The sequence below is a fragment of the Ceratotherium simum genome, chromosome 11 (assembly GCF_057802395.1).
Source record: "Ceratotherium simum simum isolate JZ-2026a chromosome 11, ASM5780239v1, whole genome shotgun sequence".
Taxonomy (NCBI): Eukaryota; Metazoa; Chordata; class Mammalia; order Perissodactyla; family Rhinocerotidae; genus Ceratotherium; species Ceratotherium simum.
Genome location: NC_141910.1, coordinates 61,764,348 through 61,776,512, shown reverse-complemented (window position 1 = coordinate 61,776,512; position 12,165 = coordinate 61,764,348). Strand labels below are relative to the sequence as shown.

Sequence of the window (12,165 nt, the reverse complement as noted above, 5' to 3'; positions counted from 1 at the left end):
ACAGGGCTGCCAGAAGGGGGCAATAAATACACACAGCCAAGCACTTCCAGCGTTAGAGGTGATGGACGCTAAGAATTACATAACGCAACAAATTCGTTTGCCTCGTCAAAAGTGGATATAGGTTTATTTGCTTGGCTAATAATTGGTTAAGGGAAACAGCAAGGTGTAGAAGAAATGATCGGACAGATCCGCATTCAAATCCTGCCTTTGCCACAGCCAGCCTGGAACCTCTGGCAAATGCCTTGACCTTTCCAGCTTGTTTCCCCGTCCACGACATGGAGTTTATAGTGGCGGGTTTTGTTTTAAAGATTAAATGCAATAACACACATTAGAAGTATTAGAAGTGAGCCCACTCCGATGCTGTGTGATAATCATGAAAGCATTCCAACAACTGATGAGGCAGATGAAAACCTCTTTCCCTAACTTTCTGCCATCTTCTTTTTTGTGTCTTATTCTCTGCAACGGCCAAGAGTTCTTACGGCTCCTCTGCATCACATTGCGCAGATTAACACAGCAAAGAGAGTTAACTTAAGAGTTTCCTGGACCTTTCTGAGTCCGCGTCTCCATGTCCATGAAATGGAGCTGAGGATAACCGCTTGACAGGAATAATTCGAGAGCCAATGACATCACATAGATCACACTAGTAATACAGAAGCCATTAGCCCACATGTGGTTATCTAAATTGATATGTGAGTTAAGTAAAACATTCAATTTTTCAGTCACACCCCTAACATCTCAAGGGTTACTTCCCCCACTGTCTTCAATGCTCTTTTTTTCTGTTTTATTTCTAGCACCTGACACAGGTTTCTAGCACAGGTTGACACAGATGGCTAGTGGCTATCATTTTGGACGGTGAGGTTTATAGAATATTTCCATCATCACAAGAAGTTCTATTGGACAGAGCTCGCCAGGATACAATAGACGTTCCATAAGTGGTAGCTGTTTCCAGCAGCAGCGTTTGGTCTCCTGGTTACCCTCCAGTTGGCGCTGCACGCTCCTCTCGTTTGGTCCCTCACAAGATCCTATTCAGCTCCCGCCATCTGCAGGACCTGGGCTCCGTGTTATGGATACAGTGGGGAGCAAAGAGACTTTGCACTCTGGGAATTTACGGTTCAGTGATAGATATTAAATAAATAACCCCCTAAATAAATATGAATGACAGATGGAGCTGACTCTCTGTCCTAAGACCTGCTTCTCTGTTACCAAGTAAAAGTTAAAGACTCAAACCATCCCCTTTGGTTGTCTTGAGGATTCTAGGAGATGCTGAATGTGTAATCGGTAATAACTAAGCGTACAGTTATTAGAAAGGACAGCCTCAAAAAGGAATTGGCTCACTCATTTATCCATTGAGTAATGACTAAGCATCCACTATGTGGCGATTAGGCGGGGAACAAAATAGCATAGCTGCCAAGGCTCTCTGCCCTCATGGAGTTTGTGTTTCTCATGGAAGAAGAAAGACAATGAATAAATAGTTAAAATGTGTTGTATGGGGGCTGGCCCGGTGCCATAGTGGTTAAGTTCGCTCACTCTGCTTCTGTGGCCCAGGGGTCGCAGGTTCAGATCCTGGGTGCGGACCTATGCACAGTTTATCAAGCCATGCTGTGGCAGGCATCCCACATAAAATAGAGGAAGATGAGCACAGATGTTAGCTCAGGGCCAGTCTTCCTCATCAAAAAAAAAAATGTGTTGTATGGTATGCATGTCAGTGAAGGGGGTTAGAGAATTCTGGGAATGGGAGAGTTGACATTTCAATGAGTAATTTTAACATTTTTCATTGCCATTCAGTTGTATTGAAAACCCTTCTCTTCCCTCACGGGAGCATGCACGCGCTTAGTTAATGCAGCGTTCCCATTTCACAGATGAAAGTGAGCTGCTGAAAGAAGTGACACAATGACAAATACAAAGATGTGTAAAACAGACCCTCAGTCACCAGGAATTTATGGCGCTTCTTCTTGGGAGGCCCTAAGACAAAAGTTAGGGGGCCAAGGGGGTGCAGAGATGAGCAAACTGTCACTGCCCTCACAGAACTCAGGCCAGGAGGGACAGAGACAAGAAAAGACTTATTATAGTCTAAGGCAGAGGGTTGGGAAAGAGTCATCTAGAAATAAGTGAAGTACAAACCAAGCAGAGAGAGCGATTCAGTCCAGTCATGAAGGTTTCATGGAGGTGGAACATTTGAGTTGGCATAAAGAAAAGGTGGGATTTCTTGATTGGCCAAGATGAGATGGGGTGAGAAAGGGAAAGCATATGAAAGAGAAAGGGAAGGCACGTGTTTGGTGACACCTAGGAACACAGTCAGGGCACAAGGCATAAAGCAGAGGAGCGAGAGACATGAGGACAATTATGAAGGGCCACAAACAGCGGGGTTGGAAGTTGAGGGTTCAACCTATGCAAACAGGAGCCTCTGGAGCGCGGAGCCTGAGAGCAGAGAGAAGCAGGAGGCACATGTTGGGTCAGCATGGAAGCCTTCGAATGGCAAGCAAAGGAGTTTGAATTTGATTCCACCAGTGTTTCTGTAAAGGAAAATGACACAATCCGAGCCTTATTGCAGGAAGATCGTGTGGCTCTGGGTGTTGGACTTGGAGGAGACCAGAGGCAGGAGTGAATTAGGAGACTGTGGCCGGAGACTGATATGTGGTAATGGGGCTCGGGCTTAGGCAGAAGGGAGAGAAGGGAGTAAACTATATGAAATGGAAAGTCCACGGGGGTTGTGGGATGTGGAGAGAAGCAGAGGATGTCTTCACCCGCTAGGTCTTTGCTGAAGGGGAATCATTGAATGAGATGAAGGAGAAGTTCCATGGGAACTCTGAGCACCCTCTCTGCTGCAATGCCAGAGTGGGCTCCATGAGCCTTCCCGTGACCCAGCTCTGAGGCCAGATGGCCCACACTGCCAGACTGTGCCCACCTGACTGGGCTCTGCTGAGAATCTGAGTGGAGGGGTCCGGGAAGGCCTCCCTCTCCACCCAGGAAGAGGAGGCAGTGGATGCAGCCCTGCTTCGCAACAGCTCGCCACAATCTGATGGCTGGTACAACTGGCAGCCCTCATTTCTAGACACCCTGGAGAAGGAAAGTCAACAGGATAGAAAGATGTGTGACCCAGAAAACTTATCTTAGAAACTTCCAGAAATCAGTCCAGGGAATGCCATGGGATAAATGCTCCTTCTCCTTCTTGTCAATGAGCAGGAAGAGAGCAGGCAACTGCACCAGCTCTCTACCACTCGTACCTCCCCTGGAAAATCTGCTGTTCCCGGGACCTGTCTAGAAAGCCTGGGTCTCTTTCCTCTCTTGGAAAGGGGCAGGAGGGCTGTGCATTCCTTGTTTTCTACTGTCCTGGCCCAAGTGTGGGCCTGAGCATGGCAGAAACTGGAGGCCTCCCAGGATTGGCCTTTTCTCAACTCCTTTTCTCCTCATTTCCAAGGTTCTCGTCCTCGAGGGACTCTCCCACTGCAGGCTTTGCAGATTTCTTGAAGCAAAGGCTCCCTCATTTGGTTAACAGACTGTACAGAGAACACAGAACTGAGTGAAGCAAGGAATTTATGGTCCAGCAGAGGAAAGCCGCATGCACAAAGATAATTCAGATACAAAGAGAGAGAGTGGTTGACGTCAGGACGTGTTTGCAGAGACAGGGCCCTGGAGGAGGTGGCACCCAAGCTGCACTTCAGCTGATGAGGAAGAGGAAGAATGAGCCATAAGGGAGGGTCCGACAGACAAAGGAAGCCAGGTGAGCAAAGACAGAGGCAGGAAAGCACAGGGCACCCTGGATCCATGGGTAATTCCATCTGGCTTCCACAAACAGGTGATCCTGCCCCAAGTTAGAAACAGGGCAGGCCCTTGAAATTAGGCTGTAAATTGGTTTTCAGCACCACGGTGACATTTTCCTATGGACATCATGCTAGTCTTGGTAGTTGGGTCCTGGTCCCACCCCGGACCAGCAGCCTCTAGAGCCCATTTCCTCAGAGCATAACTGGGGCACAGATAGTACCTGTGGTATGACAGGGACAGATCTCTGTGTAGCCTTGAGGTCAGAGTCTCGTCAATGGGGCCAGAAGTAACCAGGGATGGAGGGCCAACCTCCTGCTACTAAGCTTCTGCCAACTTCCTGCTACTGAGCTTTGAGCCCCCAGATGTCAGAGTAAAAGGGCTGTGGATCTGCACAGGGGCAAGGACTGGACCTGAGACAGGAGGCCCGAGGGAGGCTTGAGGACACCACCTCCAATGAGCTGTCCTAACCAGCCGTCACCCTCCACCCAGGAGCCTGGGGCATGAGCCAGGTCACCTCCACCCTCAAAGATCCTTGTCAAACTGGAACTGATGGTGCAGTTCTCACCATGAAAATTAATCTGAGGCCTCTGCTGGCCAGAACTTGGAGTAGACCCTGCTCCACCCCAAACTCTGCTCTTCAAAGGGGAGCCTTCTCTCGGGCCCCCTCAGGAGGGAAGGCTGCCCTGTGGGTGCCAAACCCCACAGAATACCTCCAAGAGCCGCAGCACACAGCTTCGGGCATCCTGAGAAGGACTCCTGGCTGCGGGGGCCTGGATTCCAGTCAGCAGGCATCGACTGACCATCTGCAGCTGCTTCCCACATGGTTTGTTTTCTTTTAATGGAAATACAAGATATACTTGATTTAAAATTTTTGACCAAAAGTGAAAAAACTAAGTGTGTGTGTATGTACTTAGGCATAAAAGAGAAACTGGAAATTTATTGAAGACTAGCTATATTAGTTCATCTAATATAGCTTCTAAAATTTTTCACAACATAATTTTTCTTCTTTCAAATAAACTGCTATGAACTGAATGTTTGTGTCCCCCCAAAATTCTTACGTTGAGACCTAAGCCTCCAGGTGATGGTATTAGGAGGTGGGGTCTTTGAGAGGCACTTAGGCCCTCTCGAATGGGGTTAGTGCCCTCATAAAAAAGAACTCCACAAGGTTCCCTTGCCCCTTCCACCTTGTGAGAATAAAGTGAGAGGTTGGCAGTCTGCTACTTGCAAGAGGGCGTTCACCAGAACCCGACCATACTGATAGCCTGATCTTGGACTTCCAGCCTCCAGAATTGTGAGAAATAAATTTCCATTGTTGATAAGCCACCGGGTCTATGGTATTTTGTTATAGCAGTTGAAACGGACTAAGACACAAGTGAAAGATGTATATATATATATAATGTTTCAACCTCAAAGTTCTTTTTTATCTATTATATTAATAGATTTGTAGATTATTAGTGCCACCAAAAATTATTTCCACATCAACATTTAATACAGTTGTTGAAGCAAAATACACTGAATTTAATAAATAAAACACGTCAAGCAACAATATGCGAAAAATACATGCACTTCTCAGGCACTGCTGTTCTCCAAGAGAAGTGAATATGCGTTCAAGATCCTGATTTCTTCCTAAAGAGATTGGAGGGAGTGTGGCCTCATTTTTCTGGGATGATCCATCCAGCGTTGAATTATTTCATCAAAAGAAAGTGTATTTCTCTGATTAGAAAAACTCAAAGCACTCAGAGCATGATGGGATCAGTTTTCTACAGGAAACAATCCCTCCAGATATGAAGGGCTCTTGAGCACACACTCAGTTCTTCTGAAGTAAACATGTTGGCTATAGAAGTCACTAAACAGAACTTCTGCAAGGCATATGTAACTTTTATAGCTCAAAATTTACAATCGATTTTTTTCCTCAAGAATTTTCAGATCTAAATTAATTTTTAATATATGGACCTAAGGTGCCCAGCTATTTTTAGGTAAAACTATCAGCTATCCCTTAGCTTAAAAGTATGCTGTGAGAAATGAGATAGTGAAATCCATTACACTGCCAGAAACACACACGGGTGGAGAAAAGTGCCCAGTGGTCTCAGGTCACTGCATATAGAAAGGCTGGTGGAGAAACAGCGCTAAGGAGGCTTGGGAATCTGCCAAGGGGCTCGCTCTACTCTGCTCTGCTCTTAGGCCATTTCACAGGTACCAGCTCTGCCCAAGACGCCTGACCACAGGCAGATAAACACATCAGTAAACCACAGGAAAGGATGAAGAATACTAGTGCACAAGGCACATGTGATATTATGATATAATAAGAAATATATATTCGATCGTAGTCCTTGGTTCTTGACACAAGAGCTTCTAAGACCCTGGGAATCTCTGGAGTGACAACAGTGTCTTTTGTATGCTAATGAGGTGACTGATGTCTGGGAGCCCCTAGATAGCTTCAGGATGGGCACCGGTCATCAGGAACACCAAGGCCTGATTAGAAAGTTGGAACTTTCAGCCCCACCCCCCGACCTCTGAGCAGGAGAGAAGGACTGGAGATTGAATTCAGTGACCAGTGGCCAGTGATTTAATCAGTCATGCCTACGCAACGAAACCTCCATAAAAATCCTTAAACTACAGGGTGTGGGGGGCTTCCAGGTTGGTGAATACATAGGGTGCTGGAAGGGTGGCGTACCCAGGGAGGGCATGGAAGCTCCGTGCACCCTTGCCCCTGGACCTTGCCCTATACATTTATTCCCCTGGGCTGTTCCTGAGTAGTATCTTTTATAATAAACCAGTAAGAGTAAATAAAGTGTCTTCCTAAATTCTGTGAGTCGTTCTAGCAAATTTTCGAAGGAGGGGGTTGTGGGAACCCCCTGCTTTACATCTGGTTTATCAGAAGTACAGGTGGCAACCTGAGACTTGCAAGTGGCATCTGACGTGGGGGCAGTTTTGCAGGACTGAGCCCTTAACCTGTGGGGTCTGCGCTAACTCCAGGCAGTTAGTGTCAGAATTGAATTAAATTCCAGGACCCCAGTTGGTGTCCAGAGAGTTGAAGAACTGGTTGTGGTAAGGGGCCCACATATTTGCTGTCAGAAGCGTTGTGAATAAAAAACAGTTCAGAGCACATAAGGATCAAACTTATTTATAAATTTTCAAGTTCAAAATTGCTTAGTTCAAAACTCAGCACACAATATTTCCTAAATTCTCACACATTCTTCACTTTCTGATTCATCTGGTAAGTAAGAAGTTGGTCATAGACAATGTGCCTTCCCTCCCTTGTCTGACCAAAACTTGAAGCAATCACGGCCACTGCCAGTCCAGCTGCAGCCTGTCCTCACGTGCCCAAGCCCCTACGTGGCACTGGGGGGTGGAGGGGAAACATGCTGAGCAGGTGAAAGAGGAGGGAAGCCTTTTCCCCCCATAACTCCCCTCCTTGAAACCCACCGCTCAGTCCTGAACCTTAGCAATACTTGACCCACTCCTCTGTTCTGGCTCTTATCAGACAACATGACTGTTGTAATTTCCTGTTGCGAGGTTCTGGAGCTCGGGGACCATGAGATGTTGATCTCTGTGTTCCCTGCACCTAAGACGTGGCCTGACAAGAGAAAGGTCTCCATGAATGATGACAAATGGAGGATAGCAGAAGTATTGATGTGTTTGGGGAATGAGGGAACAAAGGAGAAAGTTGTCCTTCGCAACCACAGGAAGATAAGTTGTTTGATTAAAAAAGAAGTGGTTCTCAAATTTTTATTTTCTGAGATTGATAAAACAATTGTCGTTGCTTTAAGCCACTAGGTTTGGTTTGTTACACAGCCGTAGTAACCTGACAGATCTTGGTGTCTGGAAGTGGGTGCTCCCGAAATACAAGCCTAAGCGGCAGCTTCTCCCCCTGGGATGCTGGTCTCTTCTCTGGGCCTCGTGTACTGGATCCTCACATGGAGATGCGTGTTTTGTTTCTGGAGGGAAATTTTCTACTTCCAATGTGCTTCTAGGTGGAGCAGATGTCAGCCTGGCCTTCTCTCCCTGCAGGGCTCAGCAGGTCCCAGGGCAGGATGCACAGTGAGAAGGATGAACCGAGTTCTCCCGAAGGGAGACACGCCAAGTGGGCACGAGCAAGCCATCTGTATGGAGTTGGCCAGCAGGTCCCACTAGCAAGTGGCAAAACTCACGAAGGAACAGGGATCCCAGTGACATCCTCAGAAATCTGCTTGGGACTTTGTATTTGCTGGATTTACTCATCCAGAAACACAAACACACTTCTCTGCCTTAAAACAGCGCATGATTTATTTTGCTTTTGTTTTGGGCTTTGAGGTTCGCTTGTTTTCTACTCTCCACCCGGAGGATGTCCTTCAGCTTTGCCGGGGCAGACAGAGGTCGAGTGTCAGAACTACCTGTGTTTGTGACGGGCCTAGACTCGTGCCCGGGGGGCCGAGGCCACCTCCTCACTGCCCGCAGCCTCACCTCCTCGCGGGTCTGCACTTCCGTCTCCTCCTGTGTCCATTCTCTGTCTCCCTCTGCCCCCTTGCCAACCGTTGGCCCTGAGAAGAAACCTCTTTTTGTCTCTCAAAAATAAGCCCAGTCATGTTCTATTTTTAATGGGGTTTAAATGCCTGTTCCACAAAAGAAAAGTCCCTGTAAAAAGAAGTCGGCCACTGGAACCTCACCGGGGGGATGAGTGTGGGCTGGGGACGGGGAGCCGGTGGCAGGCGAAACCAGGTCCGGGCAATCTCGTTCTGGCCCCACAGGGCAGTGAACCTAGATTTTGACACCGAGAGGAATGGGGAAGTTCATGTAGCGCCACCCTGTGTGGGGAGAGAAGTCTGCTACCCGCCTCAGTCCTTGTCCTTGTGGGAGAGTGACCAGAGAAGCCACAAATGAGGAGGCTAGCTGCCCGCATCTAAGCCCCACCAACATGAAAGCCGCATGCCACCAGCCTCACCCACAGGAAACAGCGAGGCGCCTGGGAATGAGGACACACCGAGAGACCGCCTCCTGTGCCTGCCCTTGGCCTTGAGCATTGGGCCAAATGGCTGTCCAGGCAGGCGAGCCTGTCACACCCCTTTCTAGGGCGGCATGGGACAGCATCCATGGTGCTGTCAGCAGGGGCGGTGCTGTGGCCTTTCAGGCTTTCCTGGCTAAGACCCCAGCCTAGACCAGGGCCTGGGACGCTTCCCTCCCGACACCTGAACTTGTGTGTTCTGCTTTATAGTTCTTCCCTTACGGAGACGCCTCCAAGTTTGCCCAGCATGCTTTCCGGACCTTTGACAAGAACGGGGACGGCACCATCGACTTCCGAGAGTTCATCTGTGCCCTGTCCATCACCTCCAGGGGCAGCTTCGAGCAGAAGCTGAACTGGGCCTTCAACATGTACGACCTGGATGGTGATGGCAAGATCACCCGAGTGGAGATGTTGGAGATCATCGAGGTGAGGCGGCCGGCTCTCTTGGGGGCGGTGGGCTCTCTCGGGGTGCAGGCAGGACCTGGACTGTGGGGCACAGAAGGCAGATCCCCAGCAAGAAGCTTCCTTGCACATAGGCCTATGGCGGCTTCTTTTCTTCTCTGCCACGAGCCCTACTAGTTGCGTGCCAAGCCTTGAATTCTCCCCACCCTGGTCCCCTGCTCTGGCACAGTGCTGGGAAACGTCACAGATCCAAGCTGCTGGGCCCTGACTACCAGCTGACAGTCAGCATTTTAACCAGCCACTCACGCACTGTGAGATCTTCCACAAACATAAGCCTACCGGACCCAAAGGATATCATCAGGACTCAGTTTTTCCGGCCCTTGGCTTAGCTCTGCTCTGCTGGATGTTTCCCTCTTCCTCAAACCAGCTTTCCCCCGGCGGGCAGAAGATGCTGCCTGTGGCTCCTTTAATTGGCATTTTAAAAAATTTTATTGAGTTATAATTTACAGACCATAAATTCACCCATTTTAACTGTACAATTATATGATTTTTAGTAAACTTGCCAAAGTATGCAAGCATCACCATAACCCAATTTTAGAACATTTTCATTCCCCCAATAAGATCTGTCATGCCCACTGGCCTGTTCCCACGCCCAGAATCAGGAAACCACCACTCTACTCTGTCTCTGTGGATTTGCCTTTCTGGAAATTTCATATAAATGGAATCATACAATATAAATATATGGCCTTTTGTGTCTGGCTTCTTTTTTTTTATGTTATTTTTTTTTTATGTCTTTTCTATGTTGTAGGAATCATCAGTATTTAATTTGTTTTATTGAAAAATAGTATTCATTTGTATAGCTATGTCATATTTTGTTTTTGTTTGCCAGTTGATGAGCATCTGTGTGTTTCCACTTTTTGGCGATTAATAATGCTGCTGTGAACATTCACCTGCAAGCCTTTGTGTAGATGGGCATTTATTTTTTTAAGGCACTTTCCTTAAGAAAGAAAATTGTTTCTACCTAGGAAATTCCCATATTGAGAATTAATTGTGTACAATTAATTGAACTAGATCATTGGAATCTTCCTACTCTATTCTTTAACTTATGAACTGAGTCCCTGATCCACAGCTCTCCCTGAACTAACTTCTTTCAGTGCTAGATTTTACTGGTCCACCTTGCTTGATTTTCTTAACAGGTTGTAAGTTCCTTATCAATTGAGACCACATTTCATCGATCCTAAATCTCCAAAGGTTAGTGCTGTTGACTATCACCTCAAACCCAGAATGTTTAAAACTGAACTCATCGTTTTCCTCCCTGAACTTGTTCCTAATCTGTTATTCTTGATCTCACCATGAGCTACTCTTTCTACCCACTTCCTCCAGCCAGAAATCTGGGAATCACACAAAATTCTTCTGTAACCAATTGGTCAAGAGACTCACACATATTTGATTATATCACTCGCTTATTTAAAGCCATTTAAGGAGTCCTTTGAAGTAAATTAAAATTCTTTATCATGTCACAGGAGAACTTTATGATCTGTTTCTTGTTTTCCCAAGGCTATCTACAAAATGGTGGGCACTGTGATCATGATGAAAATGAATGAGGATGGGCTCACACCCGAGCAGCGGGTAGACAAGATTTTCAGCAAGATGGATAAGAACAAAGATGACCAGATTACACTGGATGAATTCAAAGAAGCTGCAAAGAGCGACCCTTCCATTGTGTTACTTCTGCAGTGCGACATTCAGAAATGAGCTGAGGTCAACAATATGGACTGCACGAAAGTCTCAATGTTCATTCAGTCTGCAGCTATTCACACACACACACACACACACACACACACATATTGCTTGGACTACCTATAAATGGACTTGCTTCTTGTGTTTGAAACACTTGTGTGCATGAGAATGTCATTTGCTAATGAATTTTAAAAGCATCTATTATAAAAACAAACAACCAACCTGCCACAATGTGATATGTGTAATATCATTTCATAAAAAAACCCTCCTCCTCCAAAGCCTGGGCAGAAATGTGCTGCAAAGAGTTCTCTGATTTCTTGTTCATGTTTTGCTGATGCTTGTGTCTCCTTGATTCCCTAATGTTAGTAGCCCTGAGACCCCACGGTAATGTAACTTAAGTATAAGCTGTGTCACCATTCTCCTGTAAAATATTACTGGACAGACACACAGAGGGGTCCTTGGCTCCTCTGTGTGGTCCACACACAAGAGCTTGTATTATCAGTGAACATAAATGTGCTACATTTGCATGCCTTTTAGGTTTGCCTTAATTCTTACCTCATTTGCAACCTATCAATCTGGAAAGAGCTGTGTTGGAATTAATGCAGTATAAAACTTAAAAATCCTGCTACTCATTAATTAAGTATATCTATCTATATATATACATATACACAAAGATATTATTTATTGAAAGCAAAAAAAAGATGGAAGTGTATTGATTTCTGCTTGAATTTTCAAAGGCTTCCAAACAGGCGGCAATAGATGTCCCAAATAAATTTATAACATTTGCCTTTTCCCTCAATTCTTATTTCATACTTTAAAATTTGAAACAGATGTTCATAATAATCAAGGGTCAGCTAGCAACAACTCACCAAGTCTACCCTTAAACTTAACACAACTTTGGAATTTGAAGAATTATTGACAACAAAAGGAAAAAAAGCAACTTTCCAACTCATCATCCTGGCCCTCAAAAGAGGGACAATTAATATAGCATGTAAAGTTTAAATAAAACGTAAAACTTGTTCATTCTCAAAAAAATGCTCATTTATGAAAATAAATTTTATGTCAGTGTGACTGTGGTGCTAACAATGCATTGTGTTCTACACAACGATGTGGAGGACACACTTAGCAGGCTGAGAGGCGTCCTCCAAAAGAAGACAGTAGGAAAGAAGACTTTTGTCATTCTGAATCAAAAATATACTAGTTGTTATTTTTTAATGATGGAACAAAACCCTGACCCGTTTAACCTTAAGGAATGAAGGCAGAAGAGATTCCATCAAGAA

The 12,165-nt window shown here is 45.9% G+C and overlaps 1 protein-coding gene across 1 annotated transcript in view; it reads left to right on the top strand.

Moving 5' to 3' along the window:
- Positions 1 to 11,956, top strand: part of VSNL1 (visinin like 1) — a 109,038-nt gene extending 97,082 nt beyond the window's left edge. Inside the window, exons 3-4 of the mRNA XM_004418312.3 lie at positions 8,954 to 9,169; positions 10,703 to 11,956. Coding sequence (XP_004418369.1) covers positions 8,954 to 9,169; positions 10,703 to 10,900 — 414 coding nt within the window. The 3' untranslated portion in view covers positions 10,901 to 11,956. The remainder of the gene's footprint in view (positions 1 to 8,953; positions 9,170 to 10,702) is intronic.
- Positions 11,957 to 12,165: the final 209 nt, after the last annotated feature.